Source organism: Mustela nigripes, chromosome X, assembly GCF_022355385.1.
Source record: "Mustela nigripes isolate SB6536 chromosome X, MUSNIG.SB6536, whole genome shotgun sequence".
Taxonomy (NCBI): Eukaryota; Metazoa; Chordata; class Mammalia; order Carnivora; family Mustelidae; genus Mustela; species Mustela nigripes.
This window is the reverse complement of record NC_081575.1, coordinates 98,944,388-98,968,510: the sequence shown is the minus strand read 5'-3', so window position 1 is coordinate 98,968,510 and position 24,123 is coordinate 98,944,388. Positions and strand designations below refer to the sequence as shown.

Genomic DNA, 24,123 nt, shown 5'->3' with positions numbered 1-24,123 from the left:
CATTAGTTGAAGAGACTGCCTTTTCCCCATTGTATATTCTTCTCTCCATTGTTGTAGATTACTTGACTGTAAACATATGGGTTTGTTTCTGAGTTCTAATTCTGCTCTCTTGATCTGTGTGTCTGTTCTTCTGCCAATACTGTAGTGTTTTGATTATTGTAGCTTTGTAGTATATTGTGAAATCTAGGATTGTGATACTTCCAGCATGTTTTTTTGTTTTCCCCCTCAAAATTGCTTTGGCTGTTTTGGGTACTTTGTGCTTCCATACAGCCTTTAACATTATTTAATTTTGTGAAAAATCCTGTTGGTGTTTTGATAAGGATTGCATTAAATATCTGTATTGCTTTTGGTATTATGGACATTTAAACAATATTGTTTCTTACAATCCATGAGCATGGACTATCTTTCCATTTCTTTGTGTCATCTTTTATTCATTTTATCAGTGTTTAATAGTTTTTAACAGACAGGTATTTCAACTTTTTGGTTAAGTTTATTCATTTTTGGTGAAATTTTAAATGGAATTGTTTTCTTAATTTTTCTTTCTGCTATTTCATTACCAGTGTATAGAAATGTTATTGATTTCTGGGTATTAATTTTGCATTTTGTAATTACTGAACTCAGTATTATGAAAGCAGAGGCTTAACCCATTGAGCTACCCAGGTGCCCTAGAAGCTTTTTTATCGGGTTATTAAGGTTTTCTTTGTACAGTATCGTGTCATCTGCAAATTCTGATAGTTAACTTCCTCTTTACCAACACAGATAGCTCTTTTTACTTTGGCTTATCTGATTGCTGTGGCTAGCACTTCCAGTACTATATTAAATAAAACTGGTAAGAGTGAACATCCTTGTCTGTTCCTGATCTTAGAAGAAATTGAGTATGTTGTTAGCTGTGGGTTTTTTATATATGGCCTTTACTATGTTGAGGTATGTTCCCTCTAAATCCACTTTGTTGAGACTTTTTATCATGAATTGTTATTGAATTTTATCAGATTCTTTTTCTGCATCTATTGAGATGGTTATATGATTTTTTTTTTAGTATTTTTTAAAAAGATTTTTATTTATTTATTTGACAGAGAGAGATCACAAGTAGGCAGAAAGGCAGGCAGAGAGAGAGAGAGGAAGAAGCAGGCTCCCTGCTAAGCAGAGAGCCCAATGCGGGACTCGATCCAGGACACTGAGATTATGACCTGAGCCGAAGGCAGAGGCTTAACCCACTGAGCCACCCAGGTGCCCGGTTATATGATTTTTATCCTTGATTTTGTTGATGTATATATGATATTGATTGATTTGCAAATGTTGAACCATGCTTGCATCCCCAGAATAAATCCCATTTGATTGTGGTGAATGATCCTTTTAATGTACTGTTGAATTTTGTTTGCTAATATTTTGTTAAGGATTTTTGTATCTGTGTTCATCAGGGATATTGTCCTGTGGTTTTTATATGTGTCTGGTGGCTTTGTCTACTTTTAGTATCAGTGTAATGCTAGCCTCATAAAATATAAGTTTTCCTTCCTCTTTTATTTTTTGAAGTAGTTTGAGGAGAATAGGTGTATTAAGTCTTCTTTAAATGTTTGGTAGAGTGGGGCATCTGGGTGGCTCAGCCAGTTAAGCACCTACCTTTGGCTCAGGTCATGATCCCAGGGTCCTAGGATCAAGCCCCATGTTGGGCTCTCTGCTAGGCAGGGAGATTGTTTCTCCCTCTCCCTCTGACTGTTGGTCCCCCTGCTTGTCCTCTCTTTCTCTCTCTGTCAAATAAATAAAATCTTTAAAAATAAATAAATGTTTGGTACAGTTCATATGTAAATCATTATGGTCATAAACTTTTATTTCTTGGTAGTTTATAAATCACCAATGCAATTCATATTAGTAATTCGTCTGTACACATTTTCTATTTCCTCCTGATTTTTTTGGAAGGCTGTATACTACTAGGAATTTATTAATTTCTTTTAGGTTGTCCAGCTTGTTGGTATATAATTTTTTTATAGTAATCTCTTGTGATCCTTTGTATTTCTGTGATGTCAGCTGGTGGTTCTTTTTTACACTTAAAATTTTTATTTTGAATAGAGTTGAAATACAATGTCACATTAATTTCAGGTTTGCAAGTTACTGATTTTAAAGGTTTATTCATTATGCTATGTTCACCACATATGTAGTTACCATCTGTTCTGTTACATCACTATTACAATATCACTGACTGTCCCTTATGCTCTGCCTTTTATTCCCATGACTTGCTCATTCTATAACTGGAGGCCTATATTACCTTCTCCCTGCATCCATTTTGTCCAACCATCTACCCTCTTGTCCTCTGGCCACCATCAGCTTGTCTTATGCATTTATAGGTCTGATTCTGTTTTTTGTTTTGCTTATGCTTCATCAATGGCATCATATGGTGTTTGTCTTTCTCAGCCTTACTTATTTCACCTAACAGAATACCCTCTAGGTCCATTAATGTTGTTGCAACTGACATGAAGCCATCCTTGTTATGATTATATAATATTCTATTATATATCACATTTTCCTTATCCATTTATCTCTGCATGGACACTTAGGCTGTTTTTATGTTTTGGCTATTGTAAATAATGCTGCAATATGCATAGGGGTGCATATATCTTTTTCAGTTAGTGTTTTCAGTTTCTTTGTGTAAATAGCCAATAGTGGAATTATGGGATCATACAATATTTCTCTTTGAAGTTTATTGCATGAAAAAGTTACACTAGTCCAAGTTAAAAGCAGACCCCAAAAGGTTACATTATACAAGCTGTGAAGTTTTTTAAACTTGTGACAAGGGACAGAAGGGAAACTTTACTCATTGTAAGGAAATCCTCTCTTAAGCTTTGGTGAGCCAAAAGCACTTAAAACCCATGAACCTTCAGCTTGTCATCCTTAGCCAGTCCAGTCTCTACCAGGAACTGGGTTATGTTCTTGTGCTGCTCACCCTGTATCTGAATTACTTCTCCATATTCTGGATGCTCTACTATAGTACCATTGCAGGCAAATTTCTTCTTATACACCTTCATTGGTTTCTTTTTATCATAATCACCAGCCATCTCTTGGATAGTAGTAAGGGTCTTCCTGCCATTTCTCTGTCGAATTCTTATATGGAAATAAGCCCCCGTGCCAGGAGGAAGCAGATAATCACCTTTATTTGCATCAGCAAAGGGGTCGAAAGAGTGGAGGCTCTGGATAGCAGACATACAATACAATTCCTGCAGAAGGCAGTGGTGGAAGAAGGTGGGGGTTTGGGGTGTGGAGAACCGAGCATTAGGAAGCAAGGGGACTCAAGAGGAAGGCGGTGGCTCAGTGACTTGGCCTCTAATTTGAATTTTTTTACAGAACATCCATACTATTTTCCATAGTGGCATTACTAATTTATATCCCCACCAACCATGCACAGTTCTTCTTTCTCCACATCTTCATCAACACTTTATTTCTTATTCTTTTGATTTTAGCCATTCCAATAGGTATGAGGTGATATCTCATTGTGGTTTTGATTTGCACTTCCCTGATTAGCGATGTTGAACAACTTTTCATGTGTCTGTAGCCATCTGTATGTCTTCTTTGGGCAAATATATATTCAGGTCTTCTGCCCATTTTTTTAAAAAGATTTGATTTCTTAAATTTATTTATTTGAGAGAGATAGAGAGCATGAGAGGAGACAGGTCAGCTAGAGAAGCAGATTCTCTGCCAAGCAGGGAACTGATGTGGGACTTGATCCTGAGACTCCAGGATCATGACCTGAGCCGAAGGCAGTCACTTAAACAACTGAGCCACCCAGGCACCCCTTGGCTCATTTTTTAATGGGATTTTTTTTTTTTTTTGGTGTTGACTTACATAATTTTTTTTTTTATATTTTGGCTATTAACCCCAAGTATCCTTATTGAATGTCTCAATTGAAAATATCTTCTCCCTTTCAGTAGGTTTTTTGTTTTGTTGATGGTTTCCTTTGTTCTGCAAATTTTTTTTATTTTGGTGTAGTCCTGATAGTTTCTTCTTATGTTTCCCTTGCTGTAAGAGACATATCTGGAAAAATGTTTCTGTGGCTGATGTCAGAGACTTTATTGTGTTCTCTTCTAGGGTTTTTATGGTTTCAGGTCTCAAATTTAGGACTTTAATCCAACTTGAGTTTATTTTTGTATATGGTGTTAGGGAATAGTATGATTTTTTTTTTTACATGTAGCTGTCCAGTTTTCCCAACACCATTTACTGAAAAGACTGCTCCCCCTTCTATTTCTTACCTTTTTTTCTCATAGGTTAATTGGCCCTAAAGGTGTGGGTTTATCTCTGAGGTCTCTATTCTGTTCCATTCATCTATATGTCTGATTTTTGTGCCAGTACCATACTGTTTTGATTGCTAAGGCTTTGTATTATATCTTGAAATTGGGGACTTTGATACTTCGAGCTTTGTCCTTTCTCAGGAATGCTTTGGCTATTTGGGGTCTTTTGTGGTTTGATACAAATTTTAATATTATTCTAGTTTTGTGAAAAATGCTATTGATATTTTGATAGGGATTGCATTAAATCTCTATTGCTTAGGGTAGTATAGACATTTAAACAATATTGGTTCTTCCAGTTCATGAGCATGGAATATCTTTCCATTTGTGTCATGTTTAATTTCTTTCATCAGTTGTTTTATAGTTTTTGGAGGACAGGTCTTTCACCTCTTTGGTTAATTTTATTCCTAGTTGTTTTATTCTTTTTTGGTGCAATTGTAAATTTTTAAAAAATTTTTATTTCTGTGACTTCACTGTTAGGGTATAGAAATGTTACTGATTTCTGGGTATTAATTTTATATACTGGAACTAAAATTTATTTATTACTGCTAATAGTTTTTTTGTTGGAATCTTTGGGATTTTCAATATATAGTATTATATCATCTGGAAATAGTGCCAGTAAATTCCTCTTTACCCATATGGATACCTATGATTTCTTTCTCTTGTCTGATTTCTGTTGCTAAGACTTCCAGTACTATGTTGAGTAAAAGTGATGAGAATGGACATTCTTGTTTTGTTCCTGATCTTAGAAGAAAAGCTCTTAGTTTTTCACCATTGAATATGTTAGGTATGGGTTTTTCTTATATGATCTTTACTATGTTGAAGTATGTAACCTCTAAACCTTCTCTATTGAGAGTTTTTATCATGAAGTCATGTTGAATTTTGTCAGATGCTTTTTCTCCGTCTATTGAGATGATTATATGGTTTTTACCCTTTGTTTTGTTGATGTGGTGTATTATGATGATTGTTTTGCAAATACTGTATAAATAAAATCTTAAAAAAAAATAAAGTCTCTATGCCATTTTTCCCCTTCTCTGATCTTTTTTATTTCCTTTGTTCTCCTCCCAGGACTAAATCTCACCTGATTGTGGTGAATGATCTTTTTAATGTATTATTAGATTTGTTGTACTAGTATTTCCCTGAGGATTTTTACATCTCTGTTCATCAGAGATATTTGCTTGTAGTTTTCTTTATTTGTGGTGTCTTTGTCTACTTTTAGTATCAGGGTAATGTTAGCTTGGAAATTGGAAGCTTTCCTTCCTCTTCTGCTTTTTGGAATATTTTGAGGATGTTTGGTAAAATTCACCTGTGAATCAATGTGTCTTGGATTTTTATTATTTTGGTAGTGTTTTGATTATTGATTCAATTTTAAGTCTGTTCAGATTTTCTCTTTCTTCTGGATTCAGTTTTGAGATATTATATATTTCTAGGAATTTAATCATCTCTTCTAGGTTATCCAGTTGGTTGGTGTGTAATTTTTCTTAGTATTCTCTTATAATCCTTTGTATTTCTGTGGTATCAGTTATTATTTCTCCTCTGTCATTTTTGTTTTTATTTATTTGGGTCCTTTCTTTTTTTTTTTTTTCAGTGTTAGTCTGACTAAAGTTTTGTCAATTTTGTTCATCTTTTCAAAGAACCAGCTCTTGAGTTCATTGATTTTTTTTTTCTTTTTTTAAAGTCTCTATGGCGGGGCGCCTGGGTAGCTCAGAGGGTTAAGCCTCTGCCTTCGGCTCAGGTCATGATCTCAGGGTCTCCGCATCGGGAATCTCTGCTCAGCAGGGAGCTTGCTTCCTCCTCTCTCTCTGCCTGCCTCTCTGCTACTTGTGATCTCTGTCTGTCAAATAAATAAATAAAATCCTTAAAAAAAATAAAGTCTCTATGCCATTTTTTCCCCTTCTCTGATCTTTATTATTTCCTTTGTTCTCCTCCCCTTGGGCTTCATTCTTCTTTTTCTTGTTCCTTTATATGTAAGGTTAGATTGTTTATTTGAACTTTTTACTTGTTCCTCTTCTTTTTTTTAATTTATTTTTTATTTATTTTCAGCATAACAGCATTCATTTTTTTTTCACCACACCAGTGCTCCATGCAATCCGTGCCCTCTATAATACCCACCACCTGGTACCCCGAACTCCCACTCCCCCGCCACTTCAAACCCCTCAGATTGTTTTTCAGAGTCCATAGTCTCTTGTGATTCACCTCCCCTTCCAATTTACCCCAACTCCCTTCTCCTCTCTAACACCCCTTGTCCTCCATGATATTTGTTATGCTCCACAAATAAGTGAAACCATATGATAATTGACTCTCTTTGCTTGACTTATTTCACTCAGCATAATCTCTTCCAGTCCCGTCCATGTTGCTACAAAAATTGGGTATTCATCCTTTCTGATGGAGGCATAATACTCCATAGTGTATATGGACCACATCTTCCTTATCCATTCGTCCGTTGAAGGGCATCTTGGTTCTTTCCATAGTTTGGCGACCATGGCCATTGCTGCTCTAAACATTGGGGTACAGATGGCCCTTCTTTTCACGACATCTGTATCCTTGGGGTAAATACCCAGGCATGCAATTGCAGGGTCATAGGGAAGCTCTATTTTTAATTTCTTGAGGAATCTCCACACTGTTCTCCAAAGAGGCTGCACCAACTTGCATTCCCACCAACAGTGGAAGAGGGTTCCCCTTTCTCCACATCCTCTCCAACACATGTTTTTTCCTGTTTTGTTAATTTTGGCCATTCTAACTGGTGTAAGGTGATATCTCAATGTGGCTTTAATTTGAATCTCCCTGAGGGCTAGTGATGATGAACATTTTTTCATGTGTCTGATAGCCATTTGTCTGTCTTCATTGGAGAAGTGTCTGTTCATATCTTCTGCCCATTTTTTGATATGATTGTCTGTTTTGTGTGTGTTGAGTTTGAGGAGTTCTTTATAGATCCTGGATATCAACCTTTTGTCTTTACTGTCATTTGCAAATATCTTCTCCCATTCCATGGGTTGCCTCTTTGTTTTTTTGACTGTTTCCTTTGCTGTGCAGAAGCTTTTGATTTTGATGAAGTCCCAAAAGTTCATCATCGCTTTTGTTTCCTTTGCCTTTGGAGACATATCTTGAAAGAAGTTGCTGTGGCTGATATCTAAGAGATTACTGCCTATGTTCTCCTCTAGGGTTCTGATGGATTCCTGTCTCACGTTGAGGTCTTTTATCCATTTTGAGTTTATCTTTGTGTACGGTGTAAGGGAATGATCAAGTTTCATTCTTCTACATATAGCTGCCCAGTTTTCCCAGCACCATTTATTGAAGAGACTGTCTTTTTCCCACTGTATATTTTTTCCTGCTTTGTTGAAGATTATTTGCCCATAGAGTTGAGGGTCCATATCTGGGCTCTCTACTCTGTTTCACTGGTCTATGTGTCTGTTACTTGTTTCTTGAAGTAGGCCTGTATCATTATATACTTCCCTCTTAGAACTGCTTTCACCCTGTTCCAAAGTGTTTGGACCATTGCGTTTTCATTTTCATTTTTCTCCATGTATTTTTAAATTTCTTCTTTTTTAAATGTTTTATTTATTTGAGAACAAGTTCAGGCGTGAGATGCGGGAGTGGTTTGCAGATGGGGAGGAAGTGAGAGAATCTCAGGCAGACTCCTTATTGAGTGCTGAGCCTGACTCTGAGGGGCTTGATCTCATGACCCTGAGATCATGACCCAAGCTGAAATCAAGAGTTGAATACTTAACCGACTGAGCTACCCAGGTCCCACTGTTGTCTTCTTTGATTGTTTTCTTGACCCATTGTTTAGTGCAAATTGTTCAGTTCCTACATTTTTTCCCAGTGTTTTTCTTGTGATTTGTTTTATACCATTGTGATCAGAAATGATGCATGGCAGTATTTAGGTCATCTTACATTTATTGACACTTGTTTTATAACATAATATGTTATATATTTTGGGGAATGTTCCATGTGCACTTGAAAATAATGTGTATTTGGTTTTTGATTGGATATTCTGTATATATTTGTTATGTCCTTCTGGTTCAGTGTGTCATTCAAAGACATTGCATCCTTGTTGATTATCTGTCCAGATGGTCTTTCCTCTAAGTTGAGTGTTAAAGTTCCTTACTATTTATATATTGCCAATTTCTCTTTCTTTCCATTAATATTAACTTTATGTATTTAGGTGCTCCAGGGTTGGATGCATAGATATTTACAATTGTTATATCTTCTTGTTGGATTGATTCCTTTATCATTATGCAGTACCTTTCTTTGTCTCTTGTTACAGTCTTTGTTTTAAAGTCTTTGTTGTTTGATATAAGTATTGCTACCCTAGCTGGTTTGTTTTTGTTTTGTTTTTGTATTTGTTTTGCTTCATGGAATCACAGTGTATGTTTTTCTGTCCCTTCACTTTCAGACACTGTACGTGTCTTTAGTTCTGAGGTGAGTCTCCTGTAAGCAGCATATAGATGAATTTTGTTTTTTTATCCATTCCACCACACTGTATCTTTTGATTGGATCGTTTATGCCATTTACATTTAAAGTAATCATTGATAGGTATGTACTTATTTCTATTTTTAAAATTTGTTTTCTAGTTGTTTTTGTAGTTCTTCTTTGTTCCGTTCTCTTCATCTCATTCTTTGTGATAGATGCGTGTCTACAGTATTATGTTTGGCTTTCTTTCAATTTATTTTTTGTGTATTTGTCATGGGTTTTGTGTTTGTGATTACCATGAGGTTTATATTTAACATCCTAAGTAAACAGCAATCTGTATTAATTTGATAGTCATTTCAGTTCAAACACATTCTAAAAAAGAAATCTTGTTTTTCCCCTTCTCTTCTGTTTTTACTCCCTTTTCCACATTTTATATATATGTTGTCATATTTTACATCTTTTTATTCATTATTTTCTTATGTCTGATTATGACCATTTTTTCCACTTAAAGAAATCCCTTTAACATTTCTTGTAAGGCTTGCTTAGTGGTGATAAACTCCTTTATCTTCTGTTTGTCTGAGAATCCTCTTATCTCTTTTTCAAATCTGAATGATAACCTTGCCAGTAGAGTGTTCTGCGTTGTAGGTTTTTTTCCTTTCAGCACTTTGAATATATCATTCCACTCTCTCTGGCCTACAAAATTTCTGCTGAAAAATCAGCTGATAGCCTAGTAGGTTTCCTTTATAGGTATTTCTTTCTGTCTTGCTGTTTATAAGATTCTCTCTTCTCTCTTTAACCTCTGACATTTTAATTATTATGTGCCATGATGTGGACCTCTTTGGGTTCTTCTTCTAGGATTGTCTGTATGTCTTGGGCTTGAATGTCTGTTTCCTTCCCTTTGTTAGAGAATTTTTCAGTTATTATTTTTTTGAATAAATTATCTGTACCTTTCTCTCTCTTCTGAGGCCACTTTGATGCAAATACTTCCTTGATGTTGTCCAGGAGATCTCTTAATCTAATCTCATTTTTTAACACTTTTTTTTTCTCTTTTAGTGGTTCAGCTTGGGTGCTTTCCATAATACTTTGTCTTCCAGATGATTGATACATTCTTCTGCATCCTCTAATCTGCTGGTTCCCTCTAGTGTATTTTTTATTTCAATTTTTGTATTCTTGAACCCTGATTGGTCCTTTAAATATTTTCTATCTTTTTATTAAATGTCTCACTGGGTTCTTCCACTCTTTCCTCTAGCATAGTGAGTATCTTAATGATCATTACTTTAAATTATCAGGCATATTGCTTATTTTTGTTTCATCTAATTCTTTTTTTTCCCGAGTTTTTTTCTTATTCTTTCTTTTGCAGCATATTTCTCTGTCTCCCCATTTTGCTTGTCTTTCTGTGTTTGTTTCTGTGAATTAGGTGAAATGGCCTCTTTCCTAAACTTGAAGTAATGGGCTTGTGTATATGGTGTTCCCCATGTAGACTATGTGTGATTCCTGATTTTGGCTGGCTGGCTAGAGCTGTGGCTGTATATGCTAGTTACTTTTTTAAGGTGTTGGGGGAAAAAGTTCCTGTAACCCATCAACCATTTTAGACTGTGGCTTTTTCTCTGTGTCCAAATGGCTTCTGTGCTGGTTGAGGTTGCAGGCTCACTGAGACACCAGTTATGGTGTCTGGACCCTGCTTACGTTTAGGCTTTTAAGGTGGGATAGAAATGTAAACCATGTCATTCTCCGGCCCCTCTGACCTGGGAGAACATGCCCACAGCTCCTTTGCTGCCTGGCAGAGTTCTAGTGTTTTTCTTTTAAATGCTAGTTTCTCTTTTAAACCACATCATTTTTTTTTTCTGTGCCCATGGTTAAAGGAATCTGTTCCTGGACCCCCAGCAATATCCCTCCTCAGTGCTTTTAGCAGCGTGGGGGGGGGGGTGGAGGTTCCCTTTGTTACTGTATCTCCTTTTCTCTTGCTGTTCTATCTTTGGTTGTTTAGTACTTGTTCACTCAACCCTCAGTTCTTCTTTGGAGCAATTGTTCCATTAATAGGTGTAATTTGTTATGTTCCATGGAGGAGGTGAGTTCAGAGTCTTCCTATGTTGCCATCTTGAACTGGAAATCCCAATGTCAGTTGTTTTTTAATCAGTTTTATTCCTAGCACCTAGCATAACTCAAAGAACAGAGTATGCCTCAATAAATATCTGAGGACTGAATAAATTAATGAGGACTAAATGCTGTAAAAGAAATGTATATACAGTGGAAGCTGAGAAAAAAAATAAGCATAGAAGTTAGAGAAACTCACTAGAGCCTTTCGCTTCAGAAGTTGAGAGTAGAGGACTTCATTTCACAAAGTAAAGTGGTAGTAAAAGCACAAAATGTTGCTGGAAAGTCATTTGGGCCCATGGAAATAACCAATATGTGGGTAAGTTGATGACTTTAGGATAGTGGTTTCAGTAGCGTGATGAGGGCAGAATCTGAACTATAGCACTTTGAGGAGTAATATAGAAAAGGGGAGATAATATATATTAACCTATCTTTAAACATATTTGTCTTTGGAGAAAAGGAGGGAAATAGAGTGGTATATGTTACAGTACATGAGTTAAAAAGAGAGATTTTTATTTTATGATGGGAGGAAGTTGCTTACATTTAAAAACTGACAGAAGGGGTGCCTGGGTGTCTCTAGTGGGTTAAGCCTCTGCCTTCAGCTCAGGTCATGGTCTCAGGGTCCTGGGATTGAGTCCCACATGGGGCTCTCTGCTCGGCAGGGAGCCTGCTTCCTCCTCTTTCTCTCTCTCTCTGCTTGCCTCTCTGCCTACTTGTGATCTCTCTCTGTCAAATAAATAAATAAAATCTTAAAAAAAATAAATAAATACTGACAGAAAAGAGCTAGCTAAGAGAAAGAGTAAAGATACAGGATTTAAGTATCTATAGAACAAAATGAATACTATTTTTTGTTAAATAAAATGGAGATTCCCTTGAAATGGGTTTTACTCCCAGCCACCCAAGATAGACCTTTAAAATCCAAAAAAGCATTCAAATTTTAGTATAAAGTATGAAAATGAAATAAGGTAGTTACAAAGACTATTATGGCTTACAGAGTGTGATCTGTACCCCTTGCCATGCTCCCACCTGGAATGACAAGTGACTGAGCAATCATTGGGAATTTACATTTTGAGACCTTTGAAAATGAAATGAAACCTATATACGAGTTATTTCCTTTTTCGAAGTTATTATAATACGCTTAGTTTATAAATAATGTTAATTCTGTTGGAAATTTCTGAAGCACATTCCTAATTGTTGTTGTTTTATTCTAGTTTACAAATTGATTACTGTCAAGTAGCATGATAATAATACAAAAGAGACGAGGACTGGGGCTCAGAAGCAGTCAATGACAGCTCTAGCTCTTTTGCTAATTAGTTCTGGGACATTGCCATCCTCTTTAATCTTTCCTGCATTACTTTCCCCATCTACAAAATGCACATAATAAGGTCTTTCATACTTTTCTCACAAGACGTATATTATGAAGATCCAATGTGTTCATGTGTATGAAAATCTTTTTTTTTTCCATATAAAATACTATCCATAGGAGCTGTATGAAAAAACACAAAATCTCAGTGCACAATGTTGTTTCATTCCTTTCCAGGCATGTGACTTTGGACAGGCTCCTGAACATTTTTATTTATCAGTCCCCTCACCCAGGAAGTGGAGGTAATATTCCCTAGTTCTGGAAATTTTTATTAAGATTAAATGAGTTGTGAATGAAATGAGAGAGCATGCCTGTTAAATGTGCCTTGATGTGAGGTTTATTTGGCCTTGATGTTCTTCTTTTATTTTCAGTATATAGGGAGATGACTCTACTTGAATGGTTTGAGATTTGATAGGATTTAGGGTTTAATGGGTTAAAGTCTTTTACACCTTTTCTATTTGAGGGGTGGTCCCCCGGCCAGCAGCAGCAGCAGCAGCACTGGGGAGCTTATTAGGAATGCAGAATCTCAGGCCCCACTTCAGACATAATGAGAATATACATTTTAACAAGATCCCAGATGATGTGTACACAATTAATTTTGGATGTCACTGTTTAACAAGCCATCTGGTTGTGAGAAGTGGGTTCAAAGAGCACAGTGTACATACTATAACCTATGATGCCATTTCTTCCCCTTCGTTATCTTTGTCTTCAGTTCCCCGACTCTGTTTTACTATGAAAATAAAATGAAACAAAGATGAAAAAAAAAGAGCAAGAAGTTGAAGAACCTTCAAATACATTTGTGAAGTGGTTTTACGCTAGGGCAAGAATTAGCTTCGGAGCTGTCCTATGACTTTCTATTAGTTGCTCATTAGGTGTCTCTGCCTGGAATAACACTGTCAAAGTGGTGCTCTTTTTGTCCTCCCTGCCCATCTGTTCTTCAGCTTGCCACCACTGTCCAAGGTACTATCAAAATGCTCTGTGCTAAGGAGTGTCCAAGTTATTACTTATTAACAACCAAGGTAACTTTAGTTCTACAGATTCTTCTGTTTATTTCTCATAGGTGAAGGTGAAATGTAGAAAAATACTTAAGTACTGAGTTTATGACTTTGGAATAGGCATTTAGAGATATGTCATTTTTCAAAAAGGCAGAAAATAAAGTTGAGTCTGTTGCATTAAATTTCAATAACAATCAAACTACATAATCCAAGTCTATCATGGGTAAAAATTACATTTTTTAAAATTTATTTTACTTTGCAAAATGACCCATTGGAATACTGCAAAACTTGTTACTGTTGACACTGACGGTATTTCAGCAACATAGTAAGTTTGCATGTTGCTGATGAAAGTAAAGTAAGTGTACTTTAGTTCAGTCGCAGATATAAAGCGTTTTGCTAAATATCAAGACAGTCATCTTGTCAGTGCTCCAGAGGAAAGAGATTTACAAGATATCCAAAATAGGTTAGTATCACCTGGGATGAAAAGATATGTCATGTGGGGCACCTGGGTGGTTCAGTGGGTTAAAGCCTCTGCTTTCGGCTCAGGTTGTGATCCTGGGGTCCTGGGATCAAGCCCCACATCGGGCTCTCTGCTCAGCAGGGAGCCTGCTTCCCCTCTCTCTCTGCCTGCCTCTCTGCCTACTTGTGATCTCTCTCTGTCAAGTGGATAAATAAAATCTTTAAAAAAAAAAGATATGTCATGAGAATAAATGTATGGTGAGGTTATCAGGCGAATATCTAGTTGATGCCCACACTTTTTAAAATTACTCTATTTCCATCCTTAAAATTCTTCATTTGAATATCAAATGACCATTTAATCATAGCATCTAAATTTTGATTTATGGTAAACCAGATGTTACTGCAACTTGATTTAAATGACTTTAGGGGTTGCTATAAGTTTTAGAAGCAGTATATGTTGCATTTATGTGGAGGCCTCCCTCACAATGTTTAAAGATTTGTGCGTCCCTTGGAGGTTTAGGTGAGGGAAATGTTGCTCTTTATTTCATGCTAACAGGCTCAATTTTTCAATTCGTAATTAAATAGCCCATAGTCATCTTGAGGGGCTGCTAGAATTGGTGCTACTCAAGCAAACTTTGAGGAAGTTATGGCGAATAAAGGGTGAGAAGATGACCGCCTGAGAAATCAAGATGATTAAATAGTCAGACCCACCAGGGCTCTCAGAATGCAGTTAGCAGTGATTGTGAGCATTTGAAACAAACACAGATCCAGTCACTGCTAAATAAAATCAAGATTGAATAATGGATTCTGCTCTTATGATCTCACTGCAAAATTTAGAAAAGGAACTGTACAAATGAATCTTTGCAAAATGTCTGAAAGCCAGGGCAAAAATAGAATTTCAAACAAGCAAGTTTGCTGTAAATAACATTAGCTTAGATATTATATGATTCACATCTCATGTTGGATATGGTCTTGTTCTATGTTATAAGTATGTATTCAGGTTCAAGGTTAAAATAGACCTGTTAATAATTTTTTAAGTTCTCATTTTGTTAACCCTTTCACTTCTGGCTTTTGGGAGAACAAAATCGCAATGGCTAAGATTCTTTTGTGCTTTACACCATTCAGAAACAAGAAGAAAGTAAAAAGAAACAAGAAGATATTAAACACTTCGTTGTTAAAGGGAAGAAAATGAGGGAGGAAGGAAGGAAGGCAGGCACGCAGGCAGGCAGGCAGACAGGCAAGAAAGCAGCAAGGCAGACAACTTGTATAACCTGATGTGGTTCATTAAAAATTCAGCTTATACCTTCCAATTAAGATCAGTTTATGGTTAAACAATGTAGGCAGCTATCTTGGTGTAACATGTTTTGATTGGATCTGCAAATTGAAATCCTACCTTAAAGTAACTTCAGTTTTGTTTTGTTTTGTTTTGTTTTGTTTGTATTTGAGTATAGTTGACATACAGTATTACATTAGGTTTAGGTATGCCACATAGTGATTGAGTAAATCTGTACATCATGCTATTCTCACAAATATACTACCATCTGTCACCATACAGCACTATTATAGTACCATTGACTATATTCTCTGTGCTGTACATTTCATCCCTTAATTTAGTCCTTCCATAACTGGAAGCCTGTATCTCCCACTCCTCTTCACCTGTTTTGCCCACTTCCCCACCCCTTGCCCTTTTGGCATCCACCAGTTTGTTCTCTGTATTTATAGGTCTCATTGTCCTTTTTCTTTCTTTATTCGTTTATTTTTTAGATTCCACATATGAATGGAATCATGTGGTGTTTGTCTTACTCTGTCTGACTTACTTCATTTACCATAATACTCTCTAAGTCTGTCTACATTGTTGCAAATAGCAAGAGCTCATCCTTTCTCGTGACTAATACTGCATTGTATGTATATGTTTGTGTATGGATGTACACGCACAGAGATACACAGCCTACATCATCTTTATTCATTTATCTGTCAATGGACACTTGAGTTGCTTCCATATCTTGGCTATTGTAAATAGTGTTGCAATAAGTATAGGGGTCCATATATCTTTCTGAGTTTGTGTTTTCATTTTCTTCCAGTTTGAAGTACCTCTTTCTCTCTCAAATCTTTGGGAAATTATTTTTCAGGTTATTGTTTTATTTTTTATTTTTTTTAAAGATTTTATTTATTTATTTGTAAGAGAGAGAGAGTGAGAGTGAGCACAGGCAGAGTGGAAGGCAGAGTCAGAGGGAGAAGCAGGCTCCCTGCGGAGCAAGGAGCCCGATGTGGGACTCGATCCCAGGACGCTGGGATCATGACCTGAGCCGAAGGCAACTGCTTAACCAACTGAGCCACCCAGGCGTCCCCAGGTTATTGTTTTAAAAGGCAACAACAAAGCATATTTGTTTGTATTCTTGTTTTTCCAGTATGTATTATAATATAGATAAGGCAGAACAAATAATTCTGATTTCACCACCTAAGGAGAGAACTATTGTTTGCATTTGTCCATTGTTTTTTTTCAGTACATACACTTGAATTATAAAAAATAAGGTTTTGTAATATAAGAGTTTCCCTTAACAATATATGGGAAGGATCTTTCTGAATACTGTATATTCTTCTGTAACTTAATTTTTTTTAAGATTAAGTAGTATTCTGCCTTGTAAATTTGTAATAATTTGTTAATCAGCACCCATCTGGGAATGTTTATATTATTTATAATTTTTTAGTTTTAAAAAAGTACTGACATCAACATTGTTGCTCAGTGATTTTCAGACAGAGGTGCTTTTGCCCCTAAGTGGACATCTGGCAATATCTGTAGATATTTTTGGTTGTCTTAATGGAGAGGAAGGAGGGAGATGTCATTGCCATGTATTAAGTAGAAAAATACATTTCACAAAATTACTGAAATCTGAATGAAGTCCCTAGGTGTGCTTATAAAATTAAGATATTAATTCCCACTTATTAGTGGTAACACTTTTAATTTGATCTACCAAAAGTTCAAAGTTTCATCCATCCCTACACCTACTCTCTGGCAACCACCAGTTTTCTGTATTTAAGAGTCTGGGTTTTTGTTTGTCTTTCTTTTCTTTGTTCATTTGTGTTGTTTCATGAATTCTACATATGAATGAAATTATACAGTATTTTTCTTTCTCTGACTTATTTTATTCAGCATTATACCCTCTAAGTCCATCCATGTTGTTCTAAATAGCAATATTTCATTCTTTTTTGTGGCTGAGTAATATTCCATTACATTTATAGCCAAATATTCTTTTTCCATTCATCTATGTAAGGACACTTGAGCTGCTACCATATCATGACTACTACATACAATGCTACAGTAAACATAGATGTGGTATTATTTCAAATTAGTGTTTTTGTTTTCTTTGGGTAGTAATGCCATTACTGGATCTTATGGTAATTCTATTTTTAATTTTTTGAGGACCTTCCATACTGTTTGAGACAATGGCTGTACCAATTTGCATTCTTACCAGCAGGGCAAGAGGGTTCCTTTTTCTCTACATCCTTGCCAATATTTGTTATTTTTTGTGTTTTAATCTTAGCCATTCTGACAGGTTTAAGGAGCTATCTCATTGTGGATTTGATTTACATTTCCCTAATGATTCATGATGTTGAGAAACTTTTCATGAGTCTGTTGGCCATCTGTATGTCTTCTTTGGAAAAATGTCTATTCGGGTTCTTTGCCCATTTTTTAGTTGAATTGTTTGGTTTTTTTGATGTTTTTGGTGTTGAGTTGTAGGTGTTCTTTATCTGTTTTGGATATTAATCCTTTACCAGGTATATCATTTTCAAATATCTTTTCTCATTCGGTAGGTTGTCTTTTTGTTTTGTTGATGGTTTCCTTCAGTGTTCAAAGCTTTTTTAAAATTTTGCAGTAGTCCCAGTAATTAAATTTGATTTTTTTCCCTTACTGGAGGAGACATATATAGAAAAATGTTTCTATGGAGAAAAATGTTTCTATGGCTGTTGTCAAAAAAATTACTACTTAAAAAAAAATGCTACTTATAGGGGTTCCTGGGTGGCTCAGTAGGTTAAGCAGCTCAGGTCATGATCCTGGGGTCCTGGGATCAAGTTTATTCCTAGGTATTTTTTTTGGTGTAATTATAAATAGGATATTTTTCTTAATTTCTCTTTCTGCTACTTAATTATCAATACATAGAAAGGCAACACATTTCTGGGTATTAATTTTGTATCCTGTGACTTTACTAAGTTTCGTTATTCTAATAGTTATTAGGTTGAGTCTTTAGGGTTTTTAATATATCATATCACATCATCTTCAAATAGTGGAAGTTTTACTTCTTCCTTATCACTTTGGATGCCTTTCTTCTTTTTTTCTTCTCTGATTGCTATGGTTTTGATATATGCTGATCTTAGAGGAAAAATTCTCATGTTTTTCACCATTAAGCATGATGTTCACTGTGAGTTTTTCATATATGACCTTTATTATATTGATATGTTCCCTATAACCATGCTTTGTTAGGAGTTTTAACGTGAAATGTTGTACTTTGTCAAATGCTTTTCCTGCTTCTATTGGAAAATGATCATAGAGTTATTATCCTTTTTTCTTGTTAATATGGTGAATCATGTTGATTGATTTGTGAATACTGAAGATGCATCCTTGCATCCCCAGAGTAAATCACACTTGATCACAGTGAATGATTTTTTTAATATATTGTTGGATTTCATTTCCTAGTATTTTGTTGAGAATTTTTGCATCTGTGTTAATCAGAGATAATGACTTGTGGTTCTTTTTTTTTAATTGTAGTGTCTTTATCTTGTTCTGGTATTAGGTTACTACTGGCTTCATACAATGAATTTGGAAGTTTTCCTTTTTCTTCTATTTTTTGTAATAGTTTGAGGAGGATATGTATTAACTCTTCTTTAAATATTTGGTAGAATTCACCTGTGAAGCTGTCTGGTCCTGGATTTTTGTTGTGAGGTTTTAAATTACTGATTTAGTCTCATTGTCAGTAATCTGTCTATACAAATTTTCTACTTCTTCCTGATTCAGTTTTGGAGAGTTTTAGGTTTCTAGGTATTTATTCATTTCTTCTAGGTTGTCCAATTTATTGACATGTATTATTTCATAATATTGTAATACTATGTGTTTCTGTGTTGTTGGTTGTTATCTCTCCCTTTCCCATTCTGATTTGAATTATTTGAGTCATGTCTCTTTTTACTGATTAATCTGACTAAGGGTTTATCCATTTTGTTGCTCTTTCCAAAAAACCAGCTCCCTTAACCAATTCTCATTTATTATTATTATTTTCTCTTTTTGCTATTTGGCTTGGTTGCTTTCCATTACTCTGTCTTTGAGCTCATTGGTCTGTTTTGCTTCTTCTAGTCTGCTATTGATTCCCTCTGGTGTATTTTTAGTTTTTCATTATTGAGTTTTTCATCTCTGATTGGTTCTTTTTTATATTTTCTCTCGTTGTTGAAGGTCTCAGTGAGATCTTCCATTCTTTTTTCAAGCCCAGTGAGTATGTTAATGACCATTACTTTGAATTCTTTGTCAAACATGTTGTTTATCTCTGTTTCTTTTAGCTCTTTTGCTGTGGTCCAATTCTTTCTTTTGTGACATATTCCTCTGTCTCCTCATTCTGTCCAACACTCCGTGTTTGTTTCTATGTATTAGGAAAATCAGCTATATCTCCTCCTCTTTAAAGTTGTGGCCTTTTAAAAAAAGAGGTCCTGTGATGACCTGTAGCACAATATCCTCTATTTACCAGAGCCAGCCACTTCAGGATTGTCTCTTCTGGGGGTTGCGTGCACCCTACTGTATTGACTGAGCATCATTGCTATTAGCCCAGTTAGTTACAATGGCCTAATCTTTGCCTCTTATGGGCATGGTTTTGTCCCTAGGCTCTTAGGGGGACATTTGGGGGCTGTCATGGGTTTGTAGTTGAGCATTGTCAAAACTCAGATGCCTGTTTGCTCATGCCATGATGGCACTGAATTATAGGGCACTCTCACTGCATTGTCCGTGGATGCTATCATTGGTAGGTGGGGTCTGCATTCAAACCAGATGCTTGCCCCCAGTTTGCCCAGGCTGCAGTGACCTGGAATTGTGGGGCTCCCTCCCAGTTGCTATTCCTTGAGAGGTTTTTGTTGGTAGGTAGGACTGACAGTCAGATCAGATGTGTGCCCCTGTCTGTAAGTTTGGTCTACAGTCAAATGGTGTGAGTGGTTATCTTCCCTTCACCTTAGGGGAGGAGTCACTTTGGAATGGTTCTGGTCCCTTCAGGGATGCCTGCAAGATGCAGTATGTCAGGAGTAACTTTAGATGGAATACTCCTAAGTTGGCCTTGTTGTATGGGGAGGATCTAGAGGAGAACTTGAGCTGGGTGCATGGTATTAGCAAGGTAGATGGAGGGTGTTGGAGCTGGTTTCTACAAGTGCCCAGTCATCTAGGCTTAGGGTGGGAGGTTGGGGAGAAATGGTATCTGTCAGCTCTTTTGTTCTTGGAGACGTCTCCTAAAGATCCCTGCTCCCTACTGCATGATTTGGGATTAGTAAATAAATCTCCTTCACATATATCCCAGGTATTTTTCAAACTGGTGCTTCTGTGCTGTATCTCAGTGATAAAAACTTGAGAAGTTAAGCCTCATTGTTTTTCACAGCACAATGACATGGGACTAGTCTTCCCAGTTCAGGTTCTCTGTGTCTGGGGTACCTGATTTGGAGTCCACTCCCCTCCCTTCTCCATGCTTACGGTCCCATGTCCATGTCCCTCCTGTTTATGATTAGTCTTACAGGGAGTTTTCACCATATATCTGTTCCTCCTACCTTTCTGAAGAGTCCTCCTCTCTACAATTAACTGTGGAAATTCTGTTCTGCCTGCCATATGGATAGTTTTCTGGGTTAGTTGCACTGATGGGGCTATTATCTACATGTGTCTGTTAGACAAGATGAACTTAGGATCTTTCAACTCTGCTGTGTTTTTAGTAGTCCTTCTTTTGAAAAATTTTAAAGCATAAAAATAGGTTTTTATAGGTAACATAATTTTGAGCAAAAAACCCACATTGTCACAGGAATATTGGAGTACTTTCCAAAATATTCATTATCAAAATAATCTCTCCCTAGCACCTTTTCCCCCCTCAAAAACCAGTTACTTTTTTACCTCTTGTTAATATTTTGCTTTTATCTTGAAGGGATAAAGTGTGATTTAGATAGGCACCGGTTATTTTTACTTTAATCTCATCTCTTATTTCCTTGGTCAAACCAACCTTCACTTTCATTGATACCATTGTATGTGTGTTTTCTGTTCTATCATTTTCTTCTATTTTTCCTTTTTTATGCTTTCTTTGAGTTTGTTTTACTGTTTTTTTAAACTTTTGGGATACATTCATTAATTATCTTCTTTTATAATATACACATTTGAAACTATACCTTTCCAGATAAGTGTTCTTTAACTCCATCTTATGTGTTTTGGCTTAAACTGCTTATTACTGTTCCCTCAAAATATTTTCTAAATTCTATTATGTTTTATTTTCTTGGGCTAGTGGATTTAGAAATCCTTTTGTCAACTGCCAAACATGAGAGCATTTTTGTTTCATTGTTGTTGTTGTCACTGTTGTTAAAGAGCTTATGTTTAACTGCATGTCATGTAGGGTGTCAGATCTTTGAAATCACTTGAAAAAAATTATGGCACAAGTGGTCAGTTTTTTAAAAATGTTTTCCTTGTGTTTGAAAAGAATGAGTGCTCTGCAGGTGTTGAGTATCAGTGCTATACATTTCCATTAGGCAAAATTTGTTTATCATAGTTTAGTCTTCTGCGTTGCTGGTGCTTCTTGTTTTGCCAATTTTTGACAATTGTATTTGGCATTTTTTTTTTTGCCATGATTGTGTATTTGCTTATTTTTCCCTCCTGCTAATTATTGCTATTTTTGAACCTATGTTACTAAATGAATGCAAAATAATTTTTATCTTTGTCATGACTACATTATTTATTGTAATGATATCACCCTTAGTGAAAAAACCTTTTCATTAAAAGTCTGTTTCAGGGCGCCTGGGTGGCTCAGTGGGTTAAGCCACTGCCTTCGGCTCAGGTCATGATCTCAGGGTCCTGGGATCGAGTCCCACATCGGGCTCTCTGCTCGGCGGGGAGCCTGCTTCCCTTCCTCTCTCTCTCTCTGTCTGCCTCTCTGCCTGCTTGTGATCTCTCTCTGTCAAATAAATAAATAAAAATCTTTAAAAAAAAAAAAAGTCTGTTTCATGCATTATTAATGTAGGCAATAGACTTTTTTAAATGTGGTGTTTACATTGCTCTTTTTATTTTATTTTTAACCTTTCAGTATCCTTATATTTTAAATTAATTTATTAGAAATAACATTTAGTTGGGTTTTATTATTTTTCCAGTCTAACAATCGTCCTCTTTAATGGCACAGTTAAGATATGTAATTAATGTGAATTTTGATAGATGGGATTGGAAATACCTGTGCTTTTTGTACCTTATAACTTTTGCCCCACTTCCCATTTGTTTCTCTCTTTTCCTATCTTCTTTTTGGGGATGGTATGTATTAATATCCTTACTTTTCCTTGTTTTTACATTGACTTGCTTAAAAATTACCAGTGTATTTCTGGTCTGTTATTTGTTGCCCTGCAAATGATAATGACATATCAAATGCATCAAATTATAAAACTGATCAATATTTCTATCTTGTTCCTGGAAAATTTGAGTAATCTAAACACCTTAATTCCATTAACACCCTTTATAATACATTATTATTGACCTTTATTTTTATTCTCATTTCTAATTACATGAGACATAATTATTATGACTTCATTTAGTCACCATTCATTTAGATTTATCCTCACATTTACCAGTTTTTTATTGTAGTTTTCATTATTTTGTATCCTGGAACTTCTGTTCTGAGATACATTCCTTCTCCCTGATATAACTTTCTAAAAATTTAACTAGAAAATTATGATCTGGTGTTCATAAACGTTCCATGCTTATTTATTTGTTTCATTGTTTCAGTTTGAAAATGCCTTTATTTTATTTTCTCTCATTCTTTTAAAAAAAATCTATTTATTTATTTATTGAGAGAGACAGCAAGGGAAAGTGTTGGGGGGGCGGGAATGGGGAGAGGGAGAGAGAGAGAATCCCAAGCAAATATGCGCTCAGCACAGAGCCTGATTTAGGGCTTAATCTCATCACCCTGAAATTATGACCTGAGCTGAAATCAAGTTGAATGCCCAACCAACTGAGCCGCCCCAGCAACTTTAATCTCATTCTTAAAGTTGTTTTCCCTGGTTGCAAGCTTAGCAGTAATTTCTTTTAACACATTGAAAATAGCATACCACTTTCTGTGTCTTCTGTTTTCTTATAGAAGTCATTCTGACTGTTGTGTCTTTGATGGTCTTTTTTATATGTTGCTCTTAGTATTATTTTCCCTTTGTTTTTAGTGTTCTGCATTCCTACTCTAATGTGTCCATTGATGGATTCTAATATTTATCCTCTGAGGAATTCATCAGTCTTCCTAAGTTTGTGGAATGATGTCTTTATTCTGTCCTGGAATTTTTTTTGTCTTTAAAAAAAATATTTCACGTATTGCCCCTGCCACATTCTTTTCCTTCTCTCTTCTTGATAATGTGATCAAATGTATGTTAAACCTTCATATACAACTTTGCATGCCCTTCAACGTCTCTTTCATATTTTATACCTAAACAGAAAGATCTGTCCTGCAAATGAATCCTGTATCTATATAATTTCTTCTGAATTCTCTACAGTTTACTAATTTTCTCTTCATTTGTGTCTACTGATGATGAGAAGTAGATGAACAAGTATATGTTCATCTACTTGATGAACAAATTCGTAAAGCTCCTAAACTTGGTTATATTATTTTTCTTCTCTAGAAGTTATATTTGATTATTTAAAAAAATCCGCTAGCTCTTTTGTAAGTCTGTTATATATATTTTCCACATTATGGGGGTTTTAAAAAATACAATAAGCATAGTCAAGCTTATGTTTATGGCAAATTTATCCTCCCAACTTAAACAACTAAATTACTGAACAAAATATATGAACAACAGTTGTTCAGATATTGTCCAACAGTCAGCACAGCAGTGATCTCTGAGAGAAGAGAGGTTAATGAGATAGCCTGGTGAGAATCTCAAGGCCATAGTGCAGGAAAATCCAAGCAATGCCTCTGTTCTCTTCTGAGGAGACAGTGTTAAAAATCAGGGGTAGATGAAGATGGCTAGAATTTGCAGGGCAGAGAGAGAGAGGAGATAACTGCTAAATGGAGAGGTCCAGAGGTCTACAAGTCTTCCCCTCTCTTTATCGTCTGAACACTGGTATAAAGAACTACTAAAGGCCAGGGAAAGAACCATCAGGGCTTGGAATAGTTCATGTGTGACCAAAAGAGTAGAAAATGTCATTATTCCCAGGGTATTAGGTAGAGTAGTCAAGGTAACTTACTACCTTATTAGTGGGAAAGAAATTAGCCTAAAATAGGTATTTGTCTGGTTCTACCTAGCAAAGCTTTAAAACAAACCTTAAGAGAATCAAACTCTTTTCAAATAA

General features: G+C 35.8%; 1 protein-coding gene across 1 annotated transcript; it reads right to left on the bottom strand.

Moving 5' to 3' along the window:
* Positions 1-2,852: 2,852 nt before the first annotated feature.
* On the bottom strand, positions 2,853-3,194 carry LOC132007497 (eukaryotic translation initiation factor 1-like). The gene has a single exon (XM_059385672.1). The coding sequence runs from the start codon at positions 3,192-3,194 to the stop codon at positions 2,853-2,855; it is 342 nt and encodes a 113-aa protein (XP_059241655.1).
* Between the last annotated feature and the right edge of the window lie 20,929 nt (positions 3,195-24,123).